At 39.6% G+C, this 17,868-nt stretch overlaps 1 protein-coding gene across 1 annotated transcript; it reads right to left on the bottom strand.

The window, feature by feature from the left end:
* Nucleotides 1-995: 995 nt before the first annotated feature.
* On the bottom strand, nt 996-17,660 carry tasp1 (taspase, threonine aspartase, 1). Its single transcript, XM_086122537.1, has 14 exons — nt 17,512-17,660; nt 16,727-16,928; nt 16,147-16,214; nt 15,298-15,366; nt 14,599-14,719; nt 14,350-14,434; nt 14,181-14,260; nt 13,936-14,042; nt 12,084-12,203; nt 11,401-11,479; nt 8,496-8,606; nt 7,403-7,510; nt 6,791-6,864; nt 996-2,043 (listed from the first exon to the last, which is right to left on the bottom strand). Exons 2-14 carry the CDS (start codon nt 16,884-16,886, stop codon nt 1,951-1,953), a joined length of 1,275 nt encoding a protein of 424 aa, XP_085978663.1. The 5' UTR covers nt 16,887-16,928; nt 17,512-17,660; the 3' UTR covers nt 996-1,950.
* Nucleotides 17,661-17,868: the final 208 nt, after the last annotated feature.

Genomic DNA, 17,868 nt, shown 5'->3' with positions numbered 1-17,868 from the left:
TTTTTAAAACATTATTGGGGGAATTTATATGGTTTAGGTAACATACTATATGACCATGCGGTTACAATGATTTATTTGTTGATTTTATGGGATTTATTCTGTTTACTTTGTCAAGCAGAGCTGCAAAAATGCAGTTAACTCCTTTTACATCGTGCCCCCTAATGTTCAGTCTAAGGCGCCACACAACCTTGTGGTACAGGGTGTAGTTGAAGAACATGCAGTTGGATGTTAAAATGTCAGTAATGACAACTTCTGACTTACAAGGTGCTGTGCTTAAAATGTATGCCACAATCATGGAAAGTTGCTACGTTGTGTTCCTTCACAATATTTGATTGTAGTAAAACATTTTCATTGTAATTGAAAGACTGAATGGCTTTCTGAAGTATCAGTTGAGTACTCAAACGTTAAGTACTCGGTCTGAAAAAAAGTGGTATCTAACTCAAGTGCTCAAGTGGACACGGACACAAATTCAAAGTTGGCAACTGGACCCATTCATTCCCTGCAAAGCTGTTATCGGAAAACTGAAAATTCCTTGACAACGGTAAAGAACAGGAAAAGCCCCCTCACCCCAAAAAGGATGGGTTTGACATTTGACCCCATCAAACTCATGCATCTTTAATCTCATGTCTTTTGAAGTCTTAAGTGTTTTTCTTTGACAACCCGCGATAAATCATTCATATTTGTAGGCGGGAAAGTTGGAAACTTAAAAAAAAAAAGCGTAAAAGAATGCAAGGTTATAATGCTTACATGTCCAAAATTGGGGCTGCTCAACATACTTGAGCCATGAGGTTCGGCACATGCTGGTGACTGTCGAGTTCTCTTTTCCAACCAGCATGCAATTTATTCCAAGACTATACATTTTTGACAGGAATAAAACACTGTTTCACAGGGCAAACAAAATCCGTTCTCCAAATAGCTGCCTGTGGCAGAGTTGAAACAGTCCAATTCCAAGAAAATGTCTCAAGTCCTGAAGTTTCTCAAGATAGACACAGTGACATGGTAATATAAAAGTTTATTCATTTCTGAAGCACTGTAGAAAGCTGCACAAATATCAGGATATTCTGCATTTTGTACAGTTTTACACCACCTTCTCAAAATACAAGCACCATTTTGTCTTGAGGCTTGAACAATAACTAATAAAGAATACTAACAGAAACATGACTTTTGCGAGTAAAACTTCCTAGCACCACTTAAATATGCTTTAGAAAGCATACATTGGATCATTAGTTTACCCCTTTTCACGTATCGATAAAATATCTGCCTCTCACTGTACCTATAGGAGTTATTTATGGTTGGCTTGGCTGTAGCTTGAAATTCTACCTGAGTCCTACAGTATCAGCATAGCTCTGGAAGTGCATGCATGCAGTTCTGCACTCTTGGTGATGCACATGCAGTGATTTGTGAATAAACGATGCCGTTTGTAAAGGATCTTAAGAACCAAGCATATGATTTTATTTTATTTTTTACTGTGCAATATGGTTTGATGTGTGTGAGACTACATAGATGTTGAATGTGTTCATCAGAGTAATAATATCATTATTTTACATTCAGACACAATGACACTATTCACAATTAACATTTGTCTTTCATAGCAGGAATTTTCCAACGTGCATAATTCCATCTATCGTGCTTGGAAAGCATTTTTAAGCTAAATTAGATTTTGTATTGAAATCCCTTCAAAATTGTTTCACTGGTGAAGCAAAACAAAATAACATCCACCCTGTTCACCTCAAAATCGTAGCTCATCTACAGTAAAAAGGAAAAAAAAAAAATCAAATGTGGCATATCAAGGCAACAGTGCATCAAGTATAATCCAAGTGCATATGGAAGTCCTGCAAGTGCACAAACAACATGTGAGCCACCCAAGCTTATTGTTTCCAGCATCACGCATCAGAATGCACAATGGGTATAGTATTGCTTGAGAAGCCAAACAACAAAGTAGAAAGGGACTCAATCCACCGTGTTCACCAGCCGACAAACACCTCCTTCGATGGCCAAGGACTGACCAGGAACTGTCCCAGGTGGTAATCTGGATATGTGTGTCTGGAAGGAGCACAGAAGATAACAACATGAGATGTACAGGCAATGTGACATAAAACTGACATGCACGGATTCATAATTTAAGAGTAAATGAAGATGCTACAAACATTAGACATTCCTGTGATGAACACAACCACGTGTCTTGACTAAATCAATATCAAGCCTTAAGAATGTGTTTAAAATCTGTATTTTTCACCAGTACTTAGTTATATGCATTGGAGTTGAAGAATGGCAAAGAAAGAAGTCTGAATTTTTGTCAAAAATGGTAAAAAAAGAAGGCAATCAAATCGAGGTACTAAAACCATCCGCCCAATCTATGTACCGCTCATCATATCCAAATGAGACAGAAGTGAGTCAGATCCAAGAACAAACTCGGACGAGGGTTTTTTTGACATAGTGACAGCTGGTCCACTGCAAACTGTCAAAAGGACATCTTTCCATCAAAGAATGAAATGATGAGCTAAAGAATTAAATACTAGCAGGTCAGTTTGTTGATCAAATGTGACCACTGTGAAGAATTCAGGCAGCAGAGCATCAGACTTTCAGAATGCGCAGCGTTTGATGTCTTGCAGTCTCCTAGTCAGTCTCCAGACAGCTGCTGCGCATCGGTCCAGACTCAAATCAACTTTGGTTTGATAAACGCAGTGTGACATTTGCCCATGTTTTTGATCTGGAACACAAGGTTATATTTCATCTTCATTTGTCTGTTTCAACTGTTAAATGACATTTGGATGATAGGTTTGCCATCCTAAAGTAATATAATATCAGATACGAGAAGAGAATCAACAGGCCACTGAATTGGCTTGACATCACATCTCAGGCAGGACCGTCCATCTCTACAATATTCTTTTAGTCAAGTCCTAGACTTTGGCCACTGGCATCCCGGGGGCAACTGTCATACACTGGAACATCACCCGGACAAGGGTACACACACACACACACACACACACACACACACACACACACACACACACACACACACACACACACACACACACACACATGGCAACACTCTTGGGGGTTATTATGCCTCCAAAACAAACTTCTGTATTCATCTTATTCCCTTCATCTTTTGTGGATGGGTTTTGAGAACAGCCATTTTAAATCTGTTTCAAGTGAAGGTTCAAAGCTGAGTCCTAATCAACTTAAGGTGCTTTCATGTCAGAAGAGAGCCTTTGAAGTCTTCACAATTCAAACTAAATTGAATAGAAAGCAACGCAAACTACAGAATTTCCAACAATTTACAGTATAGGGGCAATGCATTATAAAAATTAGCAACACACTAGCATGCAACCCGTCAACCACTTTTTGAAACTTTCACATTGGTGGCAATGACCATGGTGGACAAAAAGGCGGCCGGATAAGTGAGCAAGCACACTGCAATGTGAACAGCATGCTGCTGATTCCAAAGGAAGTCTCCTTCTGTGGTTTAGGGAGGATGGGTGTTTATTTCTAGTCTGTCAATAACCACACCGTAGCCAAGCCATGTATAAACACCGAAGGTGATGGATGCTGTCTTGTACAATAGTACAGTCACTATTGTCTATTAAAATGCACATCAACAGCCAGAAATCTCAAAATGTTGCATCATGGCCAATGGAACACATGTTTCTTCCATGATGATGAACCTTTGTGGGCTTAAAGAAATGAACCATTCCAGAGTAAACAGAAAATGGGGAGCTACAAACCAACGGCGCGCTTGCTGTCAAGTTGTCACCCAGCGCATGCGACCGCATGACAAGACACAAGCTGGGTCAAAACATTGCATGAAAGACATAGTTGGTCTGAATTTGTGAGCAACAAAACACTTGATGAATGCCTCTCGAGGCAAGACAAGTCACATGCTAAGTCCAGAGAGTATGCCAAAAGTCACTTTTAGCAGGCTGACTATGTCACGGTTTTGTTGTGGCTTTCACATTCTTTGAATCATGTGCTATTTATTACCGAGCCTAAATGGATAACAAAAACAAAATGTACAAGCATGAAAGACACTTGTCATTAAAAAAGATATAATTTAAAAAAATAGACAATATCAAAAGGACTTGCTGTCTGATTATCTCTGGCCTTAGTTTGCAAAAGCTTTATAGTGATAATGATGTCCAGGAAGAGGGAACAGTGCCTGGGTGGGCTGCGGGGGGCAACATATTTTACATTTCTCTTTCATCTGCACAATGATGAAAATCCAGGGATAAGGGGTGGGGGTGTAGTTGCCTGTCCATGCAGCTCAAGTATGAGGCTCAATCCAGTGTATAGGTGCAGCCATTTTTACGCTAATGTGACATGTTTTTAAAGGAGCTCACACTGAATAAATGCAATTTCAACTGCACTAGGCCACCACCAAAAATGAAATTGTAGATCATTTGTCTCATCTGAATGCTCCAAAGCAGGCCGAGGCGCGGTATATTTTGGTGACCCCTGGTTGGGGACCAACATGATTGATCGTGCAGGAACATACTCACAAGCGCCCAACCTCGATCTGTCATATAATGAATGGACTCCTTTCTCCCATCATTTTTCATGAAAAACACCACCTTGCATAAAAGTAATAAAACAACTTGAGATAATCCACCGGACCGAAGTGGTGTAGTTTGACATGGATGAGTGCAGCACAGAGTGAATGTGTGCCATGGATGGCCAAGGGAGCAAGGGTTAACCGTGCTGGAGTAAAGTACACAAAGTGAAGGTCCCCTTTGGGTATCTGATGAATATCAACAATCTCCACTGACCAGCCTCCCAAAAATACTCTCAAAGTGTAATAAAAAATGTTCATCACTGTAGCTGTGTATTAGGGAAGAACTGTACAGTATAATGGGTATACTTGACAGATCTCCAATTTTCTCATCGCACATTAAAAAGCGTATGGCAACACGGCACTTATACAACAAAAGCTTTTAATCGATGCCCTTTTCTGTGACTTAAACAGACTGGAGAGGAAACAGATGCCCTTCACTTTGGCATTCATTCAGTGGAGAATGTGTTGGCAGCGTTTCGAGGCCCAGCGGAGAAGCAAAGGCTCAAGTTTTGTTTCGCACCCACAATGTTGGCTTGAAGTACTGCATGGCCAGCTGCTTTGGCATGCAGATGGTAAAAGAAACAGATGCAAATATAAGCGTTGCAGCCTCACTCCTTCAGCATGCTGCTTTACCACTCTCTGAAGTACCACTGCAACGTTTGCTGTAAAAGCTATGGATGGGGTTGTTGAATAACATGGGTGTAGCAAAAAAAAAAAAAAAAAAAAAAAAAAAAAAAAGTGAAGTGCTGTATATCACCATCTATCGATATCTAACTACTTCAAACAACAAAGTGAATGGAGGAAAAGTGGTTAAGATGGCCCAACTGTCTGTTTTATGTGTTGTATTATTTTGTCATTTTATGTTAAGTGTTCTATTGATGGCGGCGCGGGCACCCGCAGCGGCTCCTCTTGTTGTCTGTTTAGGAGGGAGGAAATGTCATCTACATTTGACAATGAAGTTGTACTTGATACTTGATCACCAAGAGACATAATTATCTGGGCGCAAAAGCAAGCGTTGCGTTCTTACAATTCAGCAATATGAAATTTTACTTTTGTCAACTCACAAGACATTACCATCTTTTTGAATGTATTTAATGCCTGAAAGGGAGGCGCTGTACCAAGACAGACAGACCTCATGAAGTTAAGTCAGGAGGGGTGGAACAGTGCTCAGCAGGTCATAGCACCAACACTTTGAAATCTGAGCCAGCCTTGAACAACAGTGGCCTCTCCTCATTCAGAGTGGGAGATTCATCGGCCAAACAAATCAATGTGATCAGTGCTCAAAGCCATGAATCCACTGTATAGAAACCCTCTTGTCCACGAACTGCAGTGCATTTCACAGTATTGTCTGTCTTTCTTAAAAAATGTGACTGAAATGCTAATGTTATAATAATTAATTAAAAGAAACAAAGAGGCCAGCAATGAAGGCACCAAAATGACTAGAAATGGTTCAAATGGGTTCTCACCTGACTGCGTGTGCGCGTCTGTGCGCTGACCAGGCACTGACAAGGTTAACCAACTTTCCAGTGCATAAATCCCCATCATTAATTTCGACAGCCCGAAATCCAAACAAGAAACTTGACCTTCAAGTTACAGTATATACAAAGCCGTATCTTGCTCTCAGCGCAAGAGGCTGCTGTCTTTTGTAGTCAAATATTTCCAGACGTTACACTTCATTCCCGACCACCTGCTGCCCTTGGACAGACTGTATATGCTTTTGGCCACCCCTCCAGAGTCCATCTCTGACAAGCTTCATCCAAATTATGGATTTTACCAGCAAGCATTGTACGTCATCTCACCAATTCAAAAGAAAAGTATCGTGATCTGTCTTTCTTCTGCTGCTCTCTTTCATTGAGGCTTGCATGTTTCTTTGTGCAACGATAAAGAAGCTTGGACAGCACATCTGGAAACTGGGATCAATCAGATGCCAAATTTATGCCTCTGGAAGGACTTGCCAATGCTTGAGGTTCACTTTGTATTTTGTTTCCATGGTAACTGCACGTTTTCCTATGATTAGGTGAGTGCTGGTCACTATTAGGATCAGAACTGACCTGCGTATGAGACATTTTTGTTTGGTGGTATATATAAACGGTTGCCTTGGCTCAAAATAGGTTGGAAAACACTGCTCTTGTCCAGGTAAAGTCAATGATAAACTGAATGGAGGAAAGTCGTGTCAACACACTTTGATCAAACTGAATGGACATAATTAGCATGTTGAGGCAGTATAATAGTGCTCACCTTTGCTTTACTATCTTGGGCAGACATGTAGCCTACACACATGCTCTCTGTGGTATGGCTCCAAAGAAACTCCACTGTGCAAACATATAAGAACAAATGAAAAAAAAAATGACACAATACAACTTTTTTAAAATCACAAAACAGAACAGGGTTGCTTAAATAACAACACATAATGCTACTGAATTCAAACAATACTAACCCAAATCAGTTTATAGTTGGCCAAACCCCCCCCCCCCAAAAAAACCAAAACAAAACAAAAAAACCCAGCTCCAGGTAAAGAAAGCAGATCCAATCAGCCAAACTGAGACACATTCAGCAGGCCTGTTTGTCTGAAGATTAGCATTTGATGCCGTAGTGGGAGGTCTGCGTGAGATCTGAGATGAAGTGTGTGAAACCGGAGCCTGATTGTGCAAGTTAAAACAGACCACCCGCCAGGAAAGCCAGAATGAAGACACCCCCTCCCTGACCACACCCCACTAACCCAACCCAAACCTCCCTTCAATCTAATTGGCCGATGATAGATTGTAAATATTTATGGCCATATTATTATCTGGCCTTAGCTGAGGCATGGAATCCAAGCCTGGCCAGGAATGGAAATACCCCATAGCTCACCTAGAGAACCCTGAACATTTGTAGATGGCTGAGGTTCCACACATCTGCAGCACCGTAAGACGATTACTCCACCCAAAACTCGATCTTCGCTGGCCAAAAATGGTGAGCCTGAATGTACAAAGAGCAAGATATATTTTTGTGGCAAATTTTGAATTCTGTATCAAAGGTTCTTTACTATGTCACATGAAACAAAGAATAACAGACAAAACTGATTTATTGATTTGTATCTGATGATCCTTTGGTGCAAATTAAAATGTGTCAAACACTTGCCTACACGCTAAGAGGAAAAAAAACCCCAAAAACGAATTATATGTACATTCCACAACTTGAAAGGCTGATGCTTGTCCAAAAGCATCGCGGCAAAGTGTTAAATGGTAATCATCAAGGCGGGATGCCTTGATGAATACCATTATTTAGCCATCCATTGTCATAAATTGTTGGATGTGTACATTATTTTAGCTCGTCTTAGGAAATGTCTGTGATGAGAAACCCTTTTTGCTGGAGAGCCGACGCAAAAAGAAAATATGTGATAGAATCTGAGTGGGAGGGCTTCACATGATAGGAACCATTACTGAAGCTCCAGCAGGATTTATGGCGCATTGTTCAAACGAGGATATCTGAATGAACTTGTTTCATATAAGTGGTCCAAATATTTCAGTGCTATTGATTAATGGCAGAGTCTAAAGTGGTACAGACTCACAGTCACTGGCTGAATACACCACGGCAAACTTTATAACATGGAAGACCTCTGAGAAGTAAAACAAATTAAAGATTCACATGAAGATTCACTGAAAACATCTTGAAAACGTCAACCATCAACCACGATGTGTAGGGCGTTTGGGGTACAAGTTGAAACAGTGAAAAGTAGAGAAGAAAGAAAACAAAAGGGTTAGGGTTAATGAATGCCAAGACTTTTCTTTTGATACTGGTCTTCCCAATGGGGACTATCCAGCAGCATCTGTTTGCTACATTTGTCCGTTAATGCTGCTCGAAAATGATTGTTTTTCCACAAACTTGTTCTTGGCTGAAAAATCTGCATATGCATATACCATCACTGAGAAATATTAATGAAATCTACATAAGTGCAACTCACTGATGAACTTGTTTTGCATAGCTTCAAGCAAGGCCTGATGGGCATCTTCCGACTGCATGGCAGCGGAGCATTCCCGTGCCAGCATGGTGCGAATCAGATGCTCTCCACAGCCTGCAGGAGACACAAAGTCACTACTAAATATATTAAACCAACTCACCTGCATTAATTCAACAAATGTTCAAGACATTTGCAAGGGGTTCTTTTGCTAACTGCATTCTGACATCACAACGAAGCACTTACACTTTTCTTCTCAAGATAATTCATATATCTCTTTAATAAACACATTTGTTTAAGGTGTGTGCTCATGTAGTACGAAAATATGCTTGGTAAACAAAAAGGAAATATGGTTAATATTATTACTGCACCACTGGCTAATAGTAAGGGGTTAAAATAAAACAGATGTTGGTGAACACGAGCGACCACCTGCCAAATGTAACACTAACAACTTTATCTATAAAGTCTGACACGTTGTATATTTCCCTATTCTTAAATTCCAGGAAAAGAAATATGTGGGATACATGAAAGCTGTGTATAAAACTGAGTGTGAACATGTTATTCTTGCCAAAAGCTCTGAATTATTTTAAAGCTGTTTGCTCTTGTTACATGTGGTTAAGGGTATCACGTCCAAGGAGTGAAACAAAAACAAAGTGCAAACACTTGAAGCGAAGGATCTGTGAAAAGCATAGGGCCACTGGCATAAGTGTCTGAAATTACGATCTAAAACTTGGAAGGCAAAACATCACCAATCTGGGAAAATATTGCTACTTATAGTTTAATACCAAAATTAAAATGAGCACATTTGTGTCTTGTTGCTGCAAAGAAAAGGGAAATATGAATGCAGTCATTTCTAGATTAACTCACAGATGAAAACAAGATGTGTCGTGGCAATGTGTTAAACCTCGTTGAGGGAATTGCCACGTTTTTCTAAACGCAAACAAAAGCCGCACAAAATATCAAGTTTCTGCATAACATTTCTGCACCTGTAGGGAGCATATGCCTGGACCGGTGCAAAGTCGTTTTCCTTTCTAATAAGAGCAGAATGTCAGATTGGCCTGGTGCATCGGCTTTTGTACTGTGTGTACGGTAAAGCGATTCAAGAGTGATCATCACGGCAATACAAAGACAGCAAAACTAGGTCGATTAAGCACCATCCGGATACAATGCAGAAAAATCCATGAGTCACGTGTGACAGCCAGCAGCAGCAAGAGTAAGCGGTGAAAAACTCTTCTTTTAAAGGCCATAACAAAGTACGAGTGACATATTACAAATCAAAACATAATAGAGGGGAGTGCGGTGAGGGACCAAGTGAATGACAAAGGATCAAAACGTCCCCTTGGTCAGCATGAAAACTATTGTTTTTCTTCGTTCTTTTGATGGGGCTGGCTTTCATGCGGGGAAATGAAAAACAGGTGATGTACTGGAACACACATTCTGCGCGCCATCCCCTCAGCATACCCATAAAAATTTGTAACCAACATCAGAAACTGAGCAACATTACAAGGAAAGAGAGGATGTGGTGGAAACACAGTAGTGCATAATAGGGATGCACAATAAGTGTGTTGTTGTTTTCCCACCGATGCCAATGACTTCCTGATTCAGCAAAACCTATAAGGGTTGTTTTGGTATTCTACAAATACTGTATATCTGTTGTTGCGGTTTGAGAGAATAAAAGATTTCAATCCGCTTCCTATTCCTACGAATGTAGCGCGGTCAGAGGATGAAAAGTTAAAAAAGTGGTCAGTGACGATGTACAGTCGCATGGTTTTGCTACTTTCGGAACTCTTGAAAGGGACCTAGCACGCGTTGTGCGCTTGCGAAAACCTTTACCCCAAGTTCACCTATTCATCATAAACATTGTTTTCAGAGTTGAGGAGACTTCAGCTGGTTATACGTGTAATACCTATAATTTGTTTTCACTTGCCACATTGTGAAATTTGGGCACAGCCTCGGCCCTGAATTCAAAAAGACTGCTCTGGGAAAACTATTAGCCATGTTGACAAACAGTTCACTGTTGAATTCTCAAGTTGCGTGGAGTGACCCCTTGTTACCTCCAATGTCATGCAGCAGAAGCTTGGACATTAACCAATACTACCGTATTAAAGGTGGGTTTCAATATCAGCCCATTTTCCTGATATCGGAACGATACAAGTGATGTCATCCCCCTGCCCCCAATATCAGCCTGATATAGTTATCATACATCGCTACATAATACTGTACATACACTTCATCATCTTCAATAGTGTATTAACAGTGGGAAATAAACTACTGTAAATTTAACGCTGGTTAAAAAAATTTCCACTTAAAATCAGGACGCAGGGGATTCTATTTGACATTTCTACATGGATAAATAAATAACTACATTATTTATTCATTCATTAGTTCAATTGTCCAAAATCTATGCTTTTAAAGCCCAATGGTGAGTGAACGCAAAAGCAAAAATTCCAGTGAAAGTCACTTTCATGGAATTAAGTCTATGGCATTCATTTCAGGGAGAAAGAATCTGTTAATCTTTAATGTACAAGACAGCTCTAAAACAATTGTGCTGCACTACAGTGGCTACACATATTTTTTATCCGTTGCAGGTGACCTGTGTTGAATGTCACTGTAAATTCTAAGTGCCTTGCAAGGCACCTGGCCTGCAGATGACTAACAGAGAGCGGAGAAAGATGACTTAATCATCCGAGGAAGTGACTGATGAAAATCACTCAACAGGAATGGTTGGAGGTCATCGGAAAGAATTATCAAGCCTTTTAAAGTTTGACTCACTGAAGCTAAATAACAGATTCAAATAGAATATCTGGTTCTGATTCATATCGTGGGGCTTGTGGTAAACGCTACACATCATCGGAAGAGGTGCAGACTCATGCACAAAGTTGAAGGTAGTAGATAGAGTGGCGTGTTATACCTGAGGTACTCACTGCTGTAGAGTATGGGTTCATGTTACACGCATTTTCAGCCCAGCAGCCACATCCATAATGAGCAGCCTGAGAAAAGAAGATAATATAAAGGCTTGAGAAGCAAAAATAACGGTTGATATGTCGCATTTTTCGGACAAGTCAATGCTTCATTCCTGCAAAATTTCTTAGTAAGTCTCGATTGTTTTGTTTTTTTAAAGAAAGGGTAAAATATCAAGTTAATTTGTTTGATATAGTCGTGGCCGAAGTGTTTTTTTTTTTTTTTTGGGTTAGTGACTCAAATGTTGCTCATTGCAACAAAGAAACAATGTGAATCCCAAACTTGAAAAGTTAAGTGAAACACAAAGTTGTAATGTCAAAACTTTTGCCATGACTGCACGTATTTAAAAAAATGATTGGAGTAGCTTCAAGCAGGACTTATTTTTATCAACTCAATCTTGTTATTTTTTTCTTTGGCAGGAAATTTGATTTATTTTTTTTCCATGATGTTACAAGGCCAAATGGCAACATACCATAACAATCCACACACTCAATGTAAATGTACAGCAAATGACTTGATTTTCAGCAGCTATCCACAATGAGATGAAGAGAGCTCTTTTTGGTCCACTAAACCATTATCATGAAAACATGTCTCACAACATTCACACAACTAAAAAGGCACAAACTCCATTACCTGGCCAACCCTGCCTGGATGTTTCATGGCCAGACCTCCACTGGAAACCGCTGCAGCTACATTGCCTTGCATGTCAACGACAACGGCTCCAACAGTATCAAGGCACTCCGAACAATTTTCCTACACCACAGGAAAAGATTAGCCGCCAAGAATTGTTTGATATGTGTAAAATGCTTGTAAAATGTGTAAACTGTCTACTTGATCGTTGATCTAGCTGGAACAAATGGTATGGTATGAGCAAATGTTATTGTCATGATCAGTCTGTTCCTGTGACGCTGAACAGGAACTTCAGTACAATCAGTCCATCAGTATACAAGTATAGTGTATATAAAGGAAGCGTCTGGAAAGAGACTTGTGTTTTACAAACTATGCAAGTGCTTCATTGGAAATAGATTACATAGTGTATTTTACAAGCATTGTATGAATCACTCTTTCATGCTCTTCAAATTTCATTCATTATGACGTCCGTTCTCCCCGATTGCAGTTTGCCCCCGGCATGATTGGCTACAACCCTCACAAGGCTGCAAATCAAGCCATTACGACGGTATGTGATGCATTTCTAATCCTGAGCAGAAACTGAAAACAATCCATTTTGGAAACTGACAGCTGGGCCAGGCCATTTGAAGACAAGGTTAAAAAAAGGCTTGATGTATAAGCATACGCAATATGTGCAATTATAAATTTCATCCATCCATTTTCTTGAAGGTTTAACCTCATCAGAGTCATGGGTGAACTGGACACTTCAAGCAAGAAGCGGGGTATCCCCTGCACCCGTTCGCCAGCTACAATAATTGCAAGGCACATTAACACAAATAACCATTCACATATTTAAAGTGTCCGGTGAACCAAACATGTTTTTGGAATGTGGAAGGAAGCCAGTGAAAGCCAGAAGCCGGTGAAAACCCATGCAAGCATAGGGAAAACATACAAACTCCTCACAGGAAGGTTGACGTGGATTCAAATTGTCAAACTAGACGTAATACGATCAGGACTTTGGAGGCTAATCACCGATCAGTGAATGTTAAAAAAAATTCAGATCTGATCATAAAATGGAGCATTATGTCTATTTAATTCACTTCTTTATTTACTGCATATATTTGTGTACAGAATCTCAAGCATTTTTGCCTGCAGTTTTTGCCTTGCTACAAGAAGAGAAAACTAACAATTGGCACAACTACACTGTTGTTGTTTAGTGAACAGATGCCATTCATAAGATAAGGATAAGATAAGATAGATAAGAACACCTTTATTTGTCTCACAATGGATAAATACGCAATCTACAGCAGCAACATTTGGAGGGAAGAAAGTAGAAAAACCCCAAAACAAAACATGAAGTATTTGCATGCACAAATACATTTTTAATGAACTGTACACAGTACAGAATGCAATATAAAATATAAGATATAAGCATGTGTGTCATGTTGATGAGAGCTGTTACTGAACTCGATAGACAATCATTCTTGTTTGAAGGTGGTACCTTTTAGCAACATCTGACAATGGAAGTTCACATGGTACAGTCTATTTTACATAATTAATATTAAAAATAAGACTCTCCCACTCTCTTCTGTATGTGGTTAGCACCACTTGTGGGTTGGAAGCAAACTTACTCTCCGTTCAGCTGCTTTTTAGCTTAACTCATCAAATCAGTCTCCAGTTGTGGTGCTCACTGCAATAAAACTTTGCACTACTCACTGTCAACACTAGCATCACTTTTTGGAGAAGTCTGTACATAGTCTGCTAACTCCATTCCCTTCATGGAGCAACTTGAGATCTTATGTGGGAGAACACACCTCACTTACTGCATCATTAAAGTTTTTCTCTTCCTCAATATGAATAATATAATCCTACTCACATTTCTACTTGATTGTCGTCTTCTCTTTGTTTGATTATGTCCTGGGTCCATTTTCTCAGCCAGCTCCATCTTTCTTTTGTTCCGCTTATATGCAGATAAACTGAACTCTGTGTGTGATTTAAAAATAAGTAAATAAATACTCAGATTTGTCTGCAACAACACATCCAGATTCATCTGTGTGGAATCTCGAGTAGCTTTCAGCTCGTGCGAGAACACTGCTTGAGAAGCAGTGGAAAAATACTCACTGGTGGCCATTTTCTCTGACGGGCAGGGTGGAACACCATGGCTAATGGCCCAGTCGTGTGCACCCCTTCCCACTAAAAAGCTGGCAAAGAAATCATTGATACTGACCAAAAAGTACAAATGCAATGTCGTCACAATGGTGACAAAGTAATTGAGGATTATGATATTCACCAGGGGGGTATTCTGCCGGCTGAAAGTTTCCCTTTCTGTGCTTCGCTCAGCAGTCGATTTGCAACTAAAACAGGGTTTTTAATACCTGGAATGATGGTATGAAAATTGAGTCAATGATTTTATACAAACTCATGTTTACAAATCTATCTGCTTATACTCTTACGACTTGAATGACAATATTGAATACAGCCCACCCGGAGGGAGTAATATAAGTGAGCATTCAATATATTCTATTGAGAAGGTACCTACCACTAATAGCACCGACAGCTCCATAATGCAGTGATTTCCCATCCATGATACAGGCATCACACTCTATTTCTCCAGACAAATTTATGTTGGAACCCATACCTGCATTTGTAAAAGGAGAGTCCTGGGAACACATAGAATATGCTAATTATATTTGACCGGAATGCATTGACAATGGTTTAACGATAATCTCAAAGATCAGTGGCTGTTTTGGCTTGTTCCATTACTCATAGTTTATGATTTTCTTCATGGTGAATGAGAAAAATAGTTGGAATTTCTCACAACTTTCTTTGGAGTATTTTTAAAAGAATTTTCATGAATTCATCATTCATTGACTAACATGCAGAATGTTAGGGCATGGCTGATGTATTTGCAGTCTTTTGCAACAAACTTCAAATAAAAGACTTAGGACAAAGCATTTAGGTAAGGGTACCTTCTTGCGCCTGCAGAGATCATGAAATTCATTTTTCTTTTTTCCAACCCTTGCCTGAGCAACTTATATCATGCAACAGGATATATGCACATGCATGGGAAATTGAAGAACAAAACGGCTATTTTAGAAATATGTGGTCATTTAAACTTAGCAGTTATTTGCAATGAGGGTTTTTTTTGTTGTTGGATGCTCATTTATTAGTAAATAAAAACAGTTAGTCCATATCCATTTTCAGAACAAACTAAAACGCTGAATTATTACAAACCAACCTCAAGCTCAACCAGTGCGGCAGCCACGGCTTCAACTGCAAGTGCTCCTGCTTTGAGCTGATCCACAGCCTGAAATGATAAGACAGTGTTACCTTGTCAATAACATTGTTCTGACATACCTCCCTTTGTAAAATATGAGATTGATATTTCATGTTCAAATTAAAAACACTGAACTATAAATATATGACATTCAAAGTGAAACAACGTGCCACCGATTTTGTACACCACTGATTGTATTCTTTGGCATTCGACTCAGCATGACTTAGATTTGTTCTTGGTTTTACTGTTTGGTGCTTTCTACCGCCTTTATTACCGATTTGTCTTACTGTTTATTGTGCATGTTAAATTGCTCCACTTTGTATGCAGCGATGGCTGTTTGAAAGTGCTCTATAAATACAGTTGACTTGACTTGACTTGATTGTGTCTGAACATTCATGCTTCATTCATTTTTCATCGATGTTGACAAAAGTGAAAGATGATGACGGAAGTAGGTGTTTGTTTTAAGGTTGTGGGGATTGAATTTATTATTTGAAAAGTAATGTTAACTGAAAGTAAGAGGGTGACATCTTCAAGAGGCAAAAAAAAAAAAAAAAAAAAAGTTTGGGAACAAAATGATTCAAAAGTTGCTTTATTCAAAAGATTCAAAGTACGTCCACTTTGGATAGGTTACCATTTTCTGTGCAGGAAATTATGGAAATAAGGATACATGTGATTGGCTGGCAACCAGTTCAGCGTGTACCCCGCCTAATGCCCAAAGACTGCTGGGATAGGCTCCAGCGTGCCAACTACCCACGTGAGGATAAGCGGATTAGAAAATGGATGGATGGATGTTGAGAGGAATAGACTTACTTGCTGGCAAGCTCTTTTGCATACATGCTTGTACTCCTTCGCCTTGGATTCTGAATGGTAACCTGCACCTGAAAAGACATGAGCGCAATTGTACATAAAAATAATTTACCAATTAACAGAATGTCCAAAGAGTCTTCATGATTCAACTCTATTTTGTCCCCAATGAAAGAGAAGTGTTTTATGACAATTACAACAAACTTGATTGACCGCAAATCTATCCCTCCAGCATTTTTTACAGCACTTGTTCCCATTAAAATTATGGGTCAGGTGGAGCTGATTTGGGCAGGAGGCAGCATATAACCTTACTGCTCACCAGACAATCACGGGTGAACATATTAACAAACAACAATTAACACTTAAAGAAAATTAAAGTCTTCATTTAATGCAACATGGGTGTATTTGGAATGTGGGATGAAGCCAAAGTACCTAAAAAAAACCCTTGCAAGCACAGGGATAACATGCTAACTCAGGACTGAGATTCAAACTTCGATCCGAAGAACTGTGAGACAGATGTGTAAACCCCTTAACCTAACATTTCAATTTATTTTACCAAAAAGTAAATGGACTCCACACAACTTACCTGCATGCACTAAAACAAATCCACCGACACCTGGTTTGGAATTGTTGGTTGATTCCTGTTTGTTGGGCCTTGAGCTGTCCTTGTAAAAAGTGTATTGTTGCTCTTCAGCAGAATTTTGTAGACTTTCCATAACCCTTGCATAATTTGACAAGCCGATCATGGCCCATCATGTGCGCGTGAGGCAAACATTCTGATGATACACCTGTTGAGGCAAAAGGCAATCCAAATGTTACACTATGGCAGCTCCTAAAGTCAGTAGTGTTGATATGTGCATGGCCCAATTCCAGTGAAGTTGGGACGTTGTGCAAATGTAAATAAAAGCAGAATCCAGTGATTTGCAAATCCTTTTCAACCAATTTTCAATTGGATACACTAGAAAGATAAGATAAGATACTTAATGCACAAACTGATAAATGTTATTGTGTTTTTTTTGTTGCAAATATTCACTCATGAATTTGATGCCAGCAACATGTTCCAAAAATGCACTTACGCATGTGTAAATGCGTTATTAATGCTGTAAGGACATGTTTTGAACCAACAGAAGCTGCCATTCAAATATTTGTGTTTATACATTTCTGAGAGAGAGAGAGAGAGATGTAGTTTTACAGCAACGACGTGGCCGACTTTCAAAGTTGAAGTGTAACGCTTGGTCAGTTCGTCTTAAGAACAGTTCCAATCGTAAATAAGATGGCGCATTGCAGTCAAAATAACTTGCTAAGAAAGCTTAGAGTTGCAACAGCGAGCTAACAGTTCACCAACATACAAACAAAACAACGTCAACTTACAATTTATACTAGTCCCCCACCAGCAAAACAACAGTTGTATGACATGTCCTTAACACGTACCAACGCTAATTGAACTACTTAAACTGGCAACTCGGACAGGCGTCCCTGTCACTTGTCACGTTAGCCGGTTAGCCGAAGCGTCAGCAAGTACTTCCGGGTCCAGCTACGCGTTGCTAAGGAAGCGGTGCACGAGACGCGCTGGATCACGTGACTCCAATGAGCGCTCCAAAGGACGCAATGCATCACACTATTCTATTTACAATATTGGAGCTGTTGGCCATCCCAAAAACTTGTAAAAATCCTCAACTATTTGCCTCAAGATGTTTAACAGAAATCTAACAGAACGCTGATGAATTA

Source organism: Hippocampus guttulatus, chromosome 10, assembly GCF_054856545.1.
Source record: "Hippocampus guttulatus isolate MCC_2025c chromosome 10, RoL_Hgut_1.0, whole genome shotgun sequence".
Classification (NCBI taxonomy): domain Eukaryota; kingdom Metazoa; phylum Chordata; class Actinopteri; order Syngnathiformes; family Syngnathidae; genus Hippocampus; species Hippocampus guttulatus.
The sequence above is the reverse complement of the archived record's forward strand: the minus strand, read 5'-3'. Positions and strand labels throughout refer to the sequence as shown.

Bases quoted from the DNA above. Each gene is read 5' to 3' on its own strand.
- tasp1 (XM_086122537.1), bottom strand. From the start codon at position 16,886: ATGATCGGCTTGTCAAATTATGCAAGGGTTATGGAAAGTCTACAAAAT. The intron at 16,215-16,726 runs GTAAGTTGTGTG...ATGTCTTTTCAG, and splicing joins ATTTGTTTTAGTGCATGCAG to GTGCAGGTTACCATTCAGAA. The intron at 2,044-6,790 runs GTGAGCACTATT...TGCTCCTTCCAG, and splicing joins CCCAAGATAGTAAAGCAAAG to ACACACATATCCAGATTACC.